We start from the raw sequence: 13,630 nt of genomic DNA, 5'->3' as shown, positions 1-13,630 counted from the left end.
AGAAAACCGCAGGACCCGGAGAAAGCCCGTGAGGTTGGACAGGCGACCCTACTCCTTGCCACGTACAAGCGGGGAATCGAAAACACCCCATTTGACTCAATAACAGACCTTGTGATTGCATGCGCACGCGTTAAACCAATAGACCTCTGAACCCACCTTTCCCTGTCAAATGCTGGCAACTTTTTATGGTCTTTTAATAAACGGAAAATGTCACTTTGTTTAGGTACTGATAAGGCTGTATAAGAAGCATTTGATTAAACTGAAGAAAAAAACGGGTCGTCCTTTCACAAGGAATCAGATGTTGATGAACAACTAAAAACGTCTGTATATCGAGTAAGATATGTTCGAGATACAGCCTTATCAGTACCTAAACAAAGTGACATTTTCCGTTTATTAAACGACCATAAAAAGTTTCTAGCATCTGTTTATGGGGCCAATTCGAAGGCCTACATAAGCAATCTCAGTTATAAAGCAGATGTAACGAAGAGTGATTTGAATTCAGTCTGAGATAAATTAACTTTGTCAAAATAATGATATTATGTAATCGTATTCGAATTGATGAATATTTCACCACATGATAAATATGTTGTTAGTGGTTTCTTTTTTGTTCGAAATCACTACAAATTCAGATTCTACGCCCTCGAAAACATAGTAGACGACGTATAACAACACTATGTTGGGTCGAAAAGCAAAAAAAAATACATATTGGAGGCACCATTTTTGTCGCCATTTTGGATTTCCGCAATATTGGATTGTCGCGGGTCATTGTCAATGTCATATACAGACTCACGGATATGAGCCTGTGAAAGGCGTTATAAACAAACTTGTTAACGGTGAAATGACAGAAACTGATATTTTGGCTAACTTAGGGGTACCCAATATTCGGGAAGGGGGGGGGGGGGTACATGGGAGTTCAAATCTTTTTTATATTATTAATTTTGATACCTCTCCACAAGTTTTTAACACCGTACTAAAGGAATCGACTATTAGCACACTCCAGATATGAACTAATGTACTTTAGGCATAATAAGTAGTCTCAGATTAATGTTACTTCCAAGAGAAATATTCAATGTTACAAGCGTCTTGATATAGACCGGCCTACCTAATGGATATTTTTAAAACTGGTCCACGTCAGTTTTAAGCCAAAATCCGCTCACTCCAAGGCAGTTAGTCGTGTCAACTATAGGCCTGCGTGGCCATTACAGAAATGTCGATAGTCTTGATTACCAAATCTTGTCTATTAGATGAAATGAAATGCAGTGTGCCATGATGAAAATTTTGCCCGGACTGCAGCGCTATGGTTTACTTTTATTTACAATTCCAACTGTCCAGGGAAACCACGCAGGAAAACCCCGAGGAACTTGTTTGGCCAACACTAATCAAATTGTTTTTATGTGTAACATTACAGTTAGATGACCTCGGGACCAAATTGTTTGCACCCCACAAATTATAGCACCAACAATTTGAGATTCACAAATGTTTATAGTTCAAATAGTCCAACAGGCACACGGGCAAACATAGCTGGTTCATTGTTTTTATGTCGCGCACGCTCTTTCTAATGGTCAGTCGACAAGCGGACAACAAAGATCTGCTATTTTCTGAAATGTAAAAAATACCCACATTTGTAAATATTTTGTGTGCAATATTGAGGAGAAAAATAAAAGATGTACTAGATTTGATTAAATTCTTCTTTGGATCACTTAAAGCAAATCATTATTTGAACTAGTGGTAACCCAATTTGTGGTTGGTTGCCACATATTCCCCCTGACAAAACAGATGATGTTTATTTATCCAAATTTGATACCATCAACTAATCGAAGCCAGCACTGGCTGACTGACAGAAGGGTTGGGTTTTACGTCAGGTTTGACCTAAGGTGATATCGCAGACTAGCTATGCTGCTGCTGAATAGGGCCGCTTCCAATCAGGGTGATATCCCAGACACAAAAGTCCAGACTAGAAAATAATAAGCTGTCACCTTTTATAGAGATTAAATATTTATTACATATTGCGCTGTGTTTGCTTTCGGATGGTTCTAGCTCCCATGGATATTTTCCTTTCTGGTCTCGGGTGAAGAAATGAACCCCAAATTCGTACAGCAACTGGAGAAATTTTACATCACACTTGTGCTTATCCGCAACATGGTACATCGTGTAACTGAACGCCACAGCATTGGCATCATAACCAGCACAAAGCAAAGTCTTACAACAATTATAATGGTGGTAAGCTATCGCTATTTGCAAGGGGTCGTTACGGAATGAACGATCCACTCTTATTCTTCTTTGATTTAAATCTGCTCCATATTTGATTAATAACTGTAAGTAGAAAAATCGGGAATTAAAAACCAGATACAAATAAAAGATGGCTCAGTAACCTACAGGTGTATTCCAAGTTTTTTTTTAAAAATGCAAGCCCCCATGTCCGCCGTGAGACGTCTTAGAGATGGTGGAATTTAGAAAGCTTAAAGGACAATATTGGTGTCAGTCATTATCATATATGTGATAGAACTAATTAAACACGTTCCAAATATAATTCTAACACAGAGATCATTGCTACGATAGCTGAGTAATACAGGTTTCCTGAATCGGAAGTGACGAACGACAAAGGAAAACACGAGTCATCGCTCTATATTTTACTGACTGAAGTGACGAGTGATAACAGATACATGGGCGAATTTCTGCTCACTAATAATTCCTTCCAAGACCAAAAGTTGTTGTGTGAGACTGTGAGAGGATATCTGACAATAAACACGAGTCATCGCTCTATATTTTACTGACTGAAGTGACGAGTGATAACAGATACATGGGCGAATTTCTGCTCACTAATAATTCCTTCCAAGACCAAAAGTTGTTGTGTGAGACTGTGAGAGGATATCTGACAATTCATAAAAAGAATTGACTGCCACTATAGATAAGAGAACACGAAAGAAAAACAGAAAAAGTCTGTGCTTTACCATGCTTTTATAAGCTCCGATTCAGGAAACCTGTATTCTCAGCTATCGTAGCAATGATCTCGGTGTTAAAATTATATTTGGAATGTGTTTAACCAGCTCTATCACATATGTGATAATGACTGGCACCAATATTGTCCGTTAACTGGACGAATATAGCGACATGACTTTCCTGAGCGAACCTTTGAACAGACCTATAAAGACCTAGGATGGAAGCCCCCCCCCCCAATCAAGAATTGCTTCCGCCGGCCCTGGCTAATACCTCGCACGACTATCTCGCGGGAAGCTGAAAACCAATGCCGCGGAAGATTCAAAGACAGATCACGTACTTCTATTGCCCATGTTCCATCCTTCAGCCTACTAAAGTAGACCTACAAAGTAAATGTGGGTTAATGAAATTAAAACAGACCTGTAATATTTCGTTATAACCATTCATGGATGCTATATAAAGCGGTGAGTACATAACATCGTCACCACCTTCTGGATTAGCCCCATGCCATAACAACGTTTCTACACATTTTATGTGACCATTTTTAACAGAAACAAACAATGGTGTCTGTCCTTTTATGTCAGCTATATCTGTTTTCGCCTCATAAGACAACAATATGTCTACACAATCTGTGTGGCCACCTGATAAACACAAAACAAAACCGTACTCATATTCTTAAACTATGCCAAATTAAAAACATAATTTTGTGGGTAGTCTATAAGTATATTTTCCAAAACATTTGCAACACGTAGTTTATTTGATCGCGTCTTTAATGAGGTCGGTAATAGAATTTTAATTGTCCTATTAAAATAATAATAATAAAAAAAACATTTTGATTGAAAGCCATTACTTTATTAGCTATGTCTAGGCCGTCTCGTAAAAATGCCGCGCGTTTTAGCAGATCGTTCCATTAAATTTAATTCATCGAAGAAATCAACTGGGTTGGAACATAAGTTCGATTTGCTGCCAATCTCTATGTTTTTGGGAAGGCAACAAATATTTAACTGTCGTTTATAGGTTTGTTTGCTTGGAAGTTTTTTCTTTTTAAGAGTATTCGCTAAAATAAATGTGAGAATGTGAACAAAGTGTGCGCAAATGCAGGGGAAGTAACTCCATTATTTACGAATAGGATTTCTTTTAAACATACAATAATGAATGTGACCCACTCAATTTGAAAATATCAGCCTATGCCATAAGATTACAATAGATTTACCAAAACTTACATGTTGCGGCCAGACGAAGGGCAGTGCATCCAAGGTGATTTCGCTTATTGATAAGGTTTCTATTTGACCCACTTCTAGCAGACGATGTCGATAGTACTAGTAGCGCTTCTCGCAATCCTTTTACGTCGCCAGAATGTGCATAGGTGTGTAGTTTAGTATCAATGCTTTCTATATTGCACTCACTGAATCGCGCTGCTATGGCTATGCTTATCATCTGGAGCTCCTCAAGGATTCGTTTTTGTCACAAAATAATTATTAAACACACGATATTTAAAGAAAATCTTAAACCAGTAACACCGTTCGCAAGCTCACCTTCCTGTCAGAATTATGCAAGGGAGGTAATCGAACTGGGATCTCCTGTTCCGTTTCTCGATCGATATAAACATCACTTTACTATAGTATACCTGTGTAGTGGCACGTCCCAGTGCGCAAAAAAACTACACAGCTTATGATAATTATTTTATGCTATACTTTGTGTTTAATTGTAGGCCTATATTGCCTTTTAGTATGAGTATATGCTACACAAAATGTTGTGCGGCGACAAGTAAAAAAAAAAATAGGGCGGTTTGTTTGAATTAAGGAAAGCCAATTAATGAGAATGATACACGGTACCATAATATGCTAACTTCTGCGCAGTTCGTCTTGTCCGCGGGTTTGTCTTGTCGGTTTTGTGTTGTGTAGTGCGGTCCTCCTGTACCTACTATTTGAGTGGCATTTCTAGTAAAACAATTACTGGTTTATGAAGATGCGATGTTTCGACGCTAGTTCTCTCGTAGCAAATGACCTAGTATGTGTTGTGTAGACATAAAATCTCCATTTCGCATCCGTCATTGTTAAAATAACAGCTTTCATCAAACGTGCTGGGTTCTAACAAACATTAGACTATGCATCTTATCCAGATACAATCCCGAACCAAAATAAATATTTGCACAATTACAAGTATAACAATTTTATTTTTAAACACAATATTTATTTTGTTCATTAAAATATTTTTATATACAGCTTCATATTTTTTATAAGAATACCTAAATAGTTTATATACGTATATTATACATTTTGCATTGTCGAATAAAAATGGGTCATGTAAACAATGTTAGTGTCCAATCTATTTTAATCCATGATCGGTATAATCTAAACACAGAATAGTTAAGTGGGACACTGATTAGACTCGGAGCCCTTTTGCATCCATATAGTCCAACCCCCTATAATTGATTCCCGTTGTACGTGACAAGGAGTAGGGTCGTTTGTCCAACCTCGTGGGTTTTCTCTTGGTCCTCCGGTTTCCTCCCACTGCTAAAGACCTCTACGCGCAAGCGAATTATTGAAATAAAATTTAAAATTAAACCATGTGTTAGTCCCGAAATGACCTAGTTTGTGTAGAGTGGACGTTAAACCCCATTTCTCTCTCTCTGTCTCTATAATTGATTTTCCAACAAGACGTCCAAATAGTTCAACGGTGTGGGGGGGACTAATAGTCCAGGAGCTAATGACAAAATAATACGGTCATCAGTTACAAAAGGTTTGACCCCTCCAAATTTGTAGCAGGTGTCCGTACGAGTAAAAATCAATTGGTCAGACCGGGCACTACTGGGGCGTATGGCCGCAGCAGCACCTTAAAGTAGCTCCCAGGGGTGCTAAAATGCATGGAGCAATATTTCTGGTAAGTTTCAGCCATGTAACTGATGACCATATAAAAAGTCCCATTTTTAGGGCATGGTCAGGTGGGCTTTAGGACGATCTGACTTGAGGAAAGCCCCAACATTTTTGGTTAGATTATTGAAAAATATGTTTTCCAAGTATGGATCTTTGTTTCTGGTAAGTTTCAGCCATGTAACTGATGATCATAATTATAAAAAGCCCCATTTTTAGGGTGTGGTCGGACATACTTTTGAGCGATCTGACTTGGGGAAAGCCCCCAAATTTTTGGTTACATTTTTGAAAATTGTATTTACTAAGTGTTTATCTTTGGTTTCTGGTAAGTTTCAGCCATGTAACTGATGACTATGGATACCATTGTCCCTAGAAAGTTTCAGTCATGTTACTTATGACCTAATTTTAAGGTGCTGCAGTGCCTGATCTGATCAACTGATTTTTACTCGTACGTTTTTGTTTTTTTTTGGGGGGGGGGGGGCAAACCTTTTGTAACTGATGACCATATTATTTTGTCATTGGCTCCTGGACTATGACGATGATTATTATACGACTGCGAAAATAAGGAATTGATTCACAGGAAGATATACATATAACTTATGAATGTTTTAACAGTGAATAATCAACTAACCACACCCAAAATACTGAATGGACTGTCAAATACGTCAAAAAGATTAGTCTACTTTCTTCATATTTCTGTTCCTTAAAAACATATTCTTGCATTTTACAAACCACAGGCCAGCAGAGGTAATGAATAAGAATCTTAAAATTTGTAGTAAAACCCCATTCGAATACAATCCATATTTGCTCAATATAATATCACCGAACACAAAAGTCAAACACCGAACCAACTCCAAGACAGAGCCTTTATCGCTGAAATACACAATTAGGAAAACAAAAGATATCTTTATTTAGTTTCGTATTTATGTATGGTTGTTTACACTGCATAAGAAGTGACTAACGACCCCTCAACACAAACCATATATCGGGGGTTTGTTGGCCGAATGGTTTAGCACGTTAGATCATAAGGCCTGTCATTAAGTCAAGTGGTGTGGTTCTGATTTTTGCGCTTGTGGCAAGGAGTAGGATCGTCTGTCTAACCTCGTGGGTATTCTCCTGGTTCTCTGGTATCCGCCTACTGCTAAAAGATCCCTGCGCGCAAGCGAGTTATTGACAAAAATAAACTATTTGTTAGTCCCGAAATGACATAGTTTGTGTCGAGTTGACGTTAAACCCTATATCCCTTGCCATATACGAGCCTGGGGTCGAAATTAATGACAGGCTATAATATGGTGTAAAGCACAAGGGTTGGGCCAATTGGCTGCACTCTGTCGACATAAAACAGAACGTGTCAGATATTACAAATGAGTCTGGTAAAATATGGAATATAAAATGAAATAAACCAATAATTCCTAATTTAACAGTTAACCAGGTCCAGATTGAAAGCCAACCTACCTTCCATCAAGCAACTGCCCAAATATGGTAAGGGAAAATCCCATATAAACCAAAAATGATATCACAGACATTTGATTAAAACCCTGAAATCAAAACAATGACATTGGCCTTACAGAAACCTATACTGTTTAATTAATGTACTATTATGTAATATAATGTAATAATGCATTTATAGTGCCATTGAAATCTTACACGGATGCGTTGCACAAAGACATTTGGATAAAAACTGTGATGGGTCATTTAGTCAGTTCAATCGTTTACTCGTGGGGCTTGACGTCCGCTTGCACCTAGGGTGATATCGCAGACTAAATCCAGCCAGTGAGATTATTTGGGCTTTAAATGTTCGGGCAATACCCACTTTAATATACTTACAGCAACATTTACAATTAACAATTGATGACCAATTAAAACGAGAATAAAATGTACTGATACATATATATTGAGAAACAAACCAACAGAAACATCATATTGTTTAGCTGGTGCCTTTACCTGAAAATAAAAGAATTTATTTAAATTTAATTTATTCAATATTCCACCATGTGATTATCTACTGTAGGTCTATTTTACGTTAATACAATTGCCAAGAATTTCATTAATGTCATTATCAATTTTCTATTGTTTTTAGAAACCATACAAAAAGTAACATGAATTCTGTTTTTTTTAAATTTAGAATATAAAAATCATTGCATTAGTTTAATTGTCTGTTTAGTATAATATTATACATGTATAGCAGTTTCCTGTGATATATAACTTAGATGTATTTACATCTGGAATGTCCCCAATCTCGCCGGTACGTGGTTTACCCGGTGACCAGCCTGGTCCATATAATATACACTTGAATTTATCACCTACACTGGTCATATCACCCAGTCTCTCTATTACATATCTAGGATAGGCTATCTGAAAATAATTTACACCATGAGTCAGTAATTTTGATCACAGAGAGAGTATAGTGTTAACGGAGTAGGTTATGGTTCTTTTTTGGTATTATTTTCAGACGTTTACAAAGGTTTATTGTATAGTTTCGTATTTGAAGAGCTTTGTTTGTGACCGCTGATGACCATGGTCATCTTATGCGCAGTCAGGCCCGTAACTAGGGGTAAAAAAATTGTCCACCGTTAAAAAAATAGATATACATTGTCCGTCAATTCTACGGCACCCCTGAAAACACTTCCCGCCCCCGCCCCGGCCCATCGTTGCTCTGAGCTAGTTATGGCCCTGTGGGCAGTTCGGTCCTTTGAATTGTGATCCAATTAGCATTAAGTAATGGCGGGTGTGCCCACTAAAACGCCTATTAAAACCTCTAAATTACTCACATTTTGGGGAATTGTGTTGTGTTTTTGTATGGTGAGCACCAATTTTCAATACAATTTTCAAACTCTAGCTTACCTGAACCTCTGCAGCGTCGAACGTACCCAAGGGATGCGTCAACCCATACACCACTTCCTCATCTTCAGGAGCAAAAGTTCCTAAAACAGAATGTCTTGCAAAAATATATCATATTTTAATGTATCGCTAAAGAGTGGCCATTGATTGGGACAACAGCACCACACACAACGTTATATTGTAGTATATTAGTAGTAACTTGTATTTCTTCCACAAAACTAGATAAAATGCAAGCCACTAAAATGACTTTAAAACTGCCAAGAGTACGTCATAGATCCAACAATACAGGTATATCTTGTTTCTAATATTAGTATTACGACCTTTTAATACGCCCACATTGATTGTGGTCGTATATTGTTACCTTGCCGCCTGTCTGTCGTTTACATTCCATGTTAGTATCATAGAGGCTACAACAATTCATACATATTTTTGAAATTGATATGTATTGACTATCTCATTTAAATGAAGAAGCTTATTGTTGTTTGCTTTCATAAGAAATAAAAAAAACTTACCAAATATTCGATCCCAGATAATTAAAGTACCTGCATAGTTTTTATCAATACAATATCTGTTTCTACCATGATGCACTCTATGATGACTAGGTGTATTTAATATATATTCTAGTGGTCCTAGAGACTTTATATACTGTAAGAAAATGTGCAATAAAAATACTACCATTACATATAAGGTGTCCCCAGACCCTAAATATATCACAATCATCAAGTTGGATTGTCTTACTTTTCTGGATATATAAGGCTACAGGGGACGGACATACATCCTACTCATATCGATCTCCTACTGTCAAGCGACCTTTAACGTAGAGGTATACATTGGAACTCGATTTATCTTCAAATGATGATATCTCGAAAAATAATTAGTTTTAAGATATAAAAAACCCACATTTGTCATGTAAAGGGTAAACGATTGAACTGATTACAACAGGTGAACAGGTTATTGATAAATAATATGTTATAGTTTCCACGGCAGCTCAACGAGGAAATATTCAGCCTGACAAATGGAAACCCTATAAAAGGTTTGAAGAAAATGTACTACCTGAGTATGTATCCAGAATTGATAGAGTATGTTTAATTCGTTGTGTGCCAGGAACACAGATGGTGGTATAAACAAAGCCAGTGGAAGGTAAAATACCTAAATTTAAAGAAATAGAAATGAAATGAAACGGGGCGTCCTACTTTGCTGCACCGACTGCATGGGCATACGCCATATAGTGTGCTAGAAATTTTGCCCGGACAGCGGCGCTACGACAGGGTACCGTGTGGGTTGTGAAACATAAGTATACAAAGGTTACTTTTTTCTGTTTCGATGAACCGCGTAAATTTGAATTTTCTGTTAGTTGCAGTATAGTGAGGTTGTCGGTGGTGAAATTGTATGTATATTCGGGTGCAGATACGTGCCACAAATCACCATTGCCACCCCCGTTTTTCTAAATTTTCTCAGAGACACCCCACCCCTATCCGAATATGCTGCATCCAACACTGTCGTGACAGTGTACTTTTGATTTACGTGTCCGTTGGATTTGGTACCCGTATATTTATTCTGTGTGGAGCTTATAAATACAGCTCAGTATCGGATACAGCAGGTATGGATGACGGATATTTACTTACCCATGAGGTATAATTTTGAAGCACCGACTGGCGTAAGGCTGTTGAAAAATTATAATCTTCACTACTGTGGTGAGCTTGGTGACCTGCCCACATAAAATTTACCTCTACAATAATAAAAACAAAACATCAATAGACAAACTTTTAAATAAAATCTAAGAGTTCTTTACGTTTTGGGTTGAAACTTTCAGACAAGCTTACTTTTTATCAGTTTACCCTATGCTGTGAATCTGGGATTGCTCCCCATTGCTATAGATACTGCAGCTGTTTAAAATGCACTGGGTGCTGGGTGTGCCATGGTGACAAAACTGACGCTGTGCGCCATCAATGAAAACGTCGAAACACGGCATTTTTATGTTTTCCATTCGCATTGCAACCGATATCATTTCTGGAAAATGATAACGACCTATATTGGGACGGGTGGAATACAAAACTTACCGTGAGCTAATCTGTGAAACCAATAATATCCCAGATCAACTCCTAGAAAACACAGCCACCATGTCCACGCAGAATTCCATGGTAGAGTTATAATATTAAAAGTATTATATATCCATACATACGTTGCCATTGTTATAGACGGTACGACGATCCTGAAACAAAACCACCATTCCTCGACTTGAAACTTTACTCTCCTGCATGCGCCTAAGTTCTATAGAGGAATTCTTACTTTCACCCAGAAAATAAATGTATTTACACCTATAAACAACATTATATTTAAACAATCTTGTTATCAGGTATTTTAAACAGAGTTCGTGAAGTCAAAAAAAATAATAATGTGTTCGAACCGTAAAATGAAAGTTAAAACATCTGTACATCAGAGATTGACTGTCAGATGTGTCACACGTTTTGAATAGTATACAATCTATCTTGGGTACCGGTACCCCAGATTTTAATCTTTTCGAATTCCTGCATCCCAAATGTCTATAGTTTCTTATAATAAACACATAAATTATATAATTATATAATAAATTGTTTTAATTCTCAGTTAAAGTTACAATTGCATATTTTCTAGAAAGTCAAAATATAATTATTTCTATGTCTTTTGCTCAATAGGTTGTCAACTCACTATTATACGATCATAGGTTATCTTTCTCACACTTAAAAATCTTCACACCGGAAATAATAACACAATTACCTCCCAATTACCTCCCTTGTTTTCCTATTCCCCACCATGGAATAGCTATCTTCAAACGTTTGAATTTGAAGTTGAAAATGATATTTTTGCCAATTTCTCAACTGGCAATAGTGAATAATAGGATTAATAGGATTATTCTTTAACAAAGTAGGACTGTTTATAGATACCATCTATTTTAGGGCTTTATTTTAATACATTTTAAAAATATAACTTAAAAATATGAAATTGAAACTTTAATATAATAAATAACTTACATTGGTAACCGTGACATGAGACCAGCACTAATGGAGGTAATACTGTCATTAAGACGATATTTTCTATCTTTTTTATAAATAGATATTCCTGACTCTATTACTATAAACAAAACAAAAAACGGAAATGCCTGAAAGTTAAATAGAAATAAGTTTTAGAACGAAAATAATGACAAATTTGAAACTAAAAACAAAATTTATCGGAATTTTGATCTCATCACTGCATGGCTGTCCCGAAAAATGGCGTTAATCATATTCAATGATTTTGTTTCAAACAAATCTCTACTCCGTCCGTCCCCGATTTCAGTCGAGTCAAGTGAATTTGATATGTTGATTAAAAGCCATTGCAAAACAATCTGATTAAAATCAATTACACTTCATTTAAATTTCGGGCTCTCGTCTGACATCTGAACTACTTTAAGTCGGTGGCCAGACCACGTGAACTTGCTAGAGTTTAGTGGTGAATTATGTGAACTTAAAAGGGGTACAAATGAAATGAATGGGGCTTAACGTCATACTTTTCTGCACCAACCGGGAGAGGGAAGATAGTGTGCAATAAAATGAAATGAAAAAACGATTCAAGCTAAAAAATAAAGTCATAATTGGGGGGCGGGGAGGGGGGGGGGGGGTCACAAGCTGTTAGGAGTATACAATTTTTCCCATGTTGAGTTAAAAGGCTGATCAGATTTTCCTTTTATTTGTTTTGTTTGTTTGTTTTGGATATTTTTGTGTGGAAAATACTTCCTTGGGTATAGCAACTAATTTAAGCTATAGGCAGGGCCGGCGGAAGCAATTCTTGATTGGGGGGGGGGGGGGGCTTCCAACCTAGGTCCTTATAGGCAAGGGTCCAGGGGCCGCAATAACCTGGAGAAAAGAGTACTTGCGGTCAAATTATTGGGGGGGGGGGGGAGGGGGGCTAAAGCCCGGCCTGGCTATAGGGGATATATTATTATCCTATACGTTACGAGTCCACTCGCTGTCGACAGGGCAACGCTGAAGAAATTCATAATCATAACTTACTTCGTTGATGTATTTTGGAACATCTTTTGTTTCTTCAAAAGACGCCTCCTCGGGTGTTAGAAGGTAAAACATTCGTCTTAATCCAGTCATCAGTGACACATTTACCTGCATTCTGAATATACTGTGTTTACAACAAATGTTACAAAATTCTAATTCTGAGTAAAGCTCTGGTATTGTGCGTTAAAAATAAAAGCTGTCACAAGTTGAAGTTTAACACTAAAGTGAAAGTAGATATACCCAAATTAGGGAATGTAAACATAGCAAACCGAAACGAATCTATTATACTTTAAAACTACTTGGCTACTCTTTAGGGTGATTAAGGTCTACATAAATTAGTAAACGTTATTTTCACACATTAAAAACATGTAACTAATCTTTTAGGCAATAAGCTAAATATTGTAGCGCCGATTGGCGGGTAACATTCGGGTGTTCCAAACACTCCGAGAACTTTGTCTATACCCCATCACACAGATTATCTCCGATATGGAGCTGGTCGGATCACAAGATATCAGTTTATTGGCAGTGACTCAAAGATACAAACTTATAGAAGGAAGGAGGAGGTGTTTTAATTAAATTTCGTAGGTTTGTCTGTTTTCTTATATCTTTTTTTTATGAAAAATTATCAAAGAGGCGTTATTAAAGAGCTAAATCTGCCTATTGTAGGTCTTTCTATATGCCTTAAATGTTATATAAATTATTAATTAGATATTTATTAACTTATCAAAGCCATAATCGATCCTCGATGTTATCAGATACTCGAGATTTTCGACAAATTAAAATACGAATGACAGTTTAAAATATCGAAATGATTTAATTTAAATTTGGATAATCAAGACTTATTATCTTAACAACGGTAGTAAGACTACGCTGTTCTTATAACGGCGATAACTCGGCTCAGAATAAAGTAGATTTAATTTGACTGACATTTTCAACCTATTCCATTTTCAGTAT

The 13,630-nt window shown here is 36.9% G+C and overlaps 1 protein-coding gene across 1 annotated transcript; it reads right to left on the bottom strand.

Annotated features, from left to right (window-relative positions):
* Positions 1-5,096: 5,096 nt before the first annotated feature.
* Positions 5,097-13,014, bottom strand: LOC126820360 (alkylglycerol monooxygenase). Its single transcript, XM_050548259.2, has 11 exons — positions 12,680-13,014; positions 11,663-11,790; positions 10,712-10,863; positions 10,277-10,380; positions 9,705-9,800; positions 9,164-9,296; positions 8,655-8,734; positions 8,031-8,165; positions 7,638-7,754; positions 7,266-7,348; positions 5,097-6,683 (listed from the first exon to the last, which is right to left on the bottom strand). The coding sequence occupies exons 1-11, from the start codon at positions 12,788-12,790 to the stop codon at positions 6,485-6,487; spliced, it is 1,338 nt and encodes a 445-aa protein (XP_050404216.1). The 5' UTR covers positions 12,791-13,014; the 3' UTR covers positions 5,097-6,484.
* Positions 13,015-13,630: the final 616 nt, after the last annotated feature.

This window comes from Patella vulgata, chromosome 5, assembly GCF_932274485.2.
Source record: "Patella vulgata chromosome 5, xgPatVulg1.2, whole genome shotgun sequence".
NCBI classification, from domain to species: Eukaryota; Metazoa; Mollusca; class Gastropoda; family Patellidae; genus Patella; species Patella vulgata.
The sequence above is the reverse complement of the archived record's forward strand: the minus strand, read 5'-3'. Positions and strand labels throughout refer to the sequence as shown.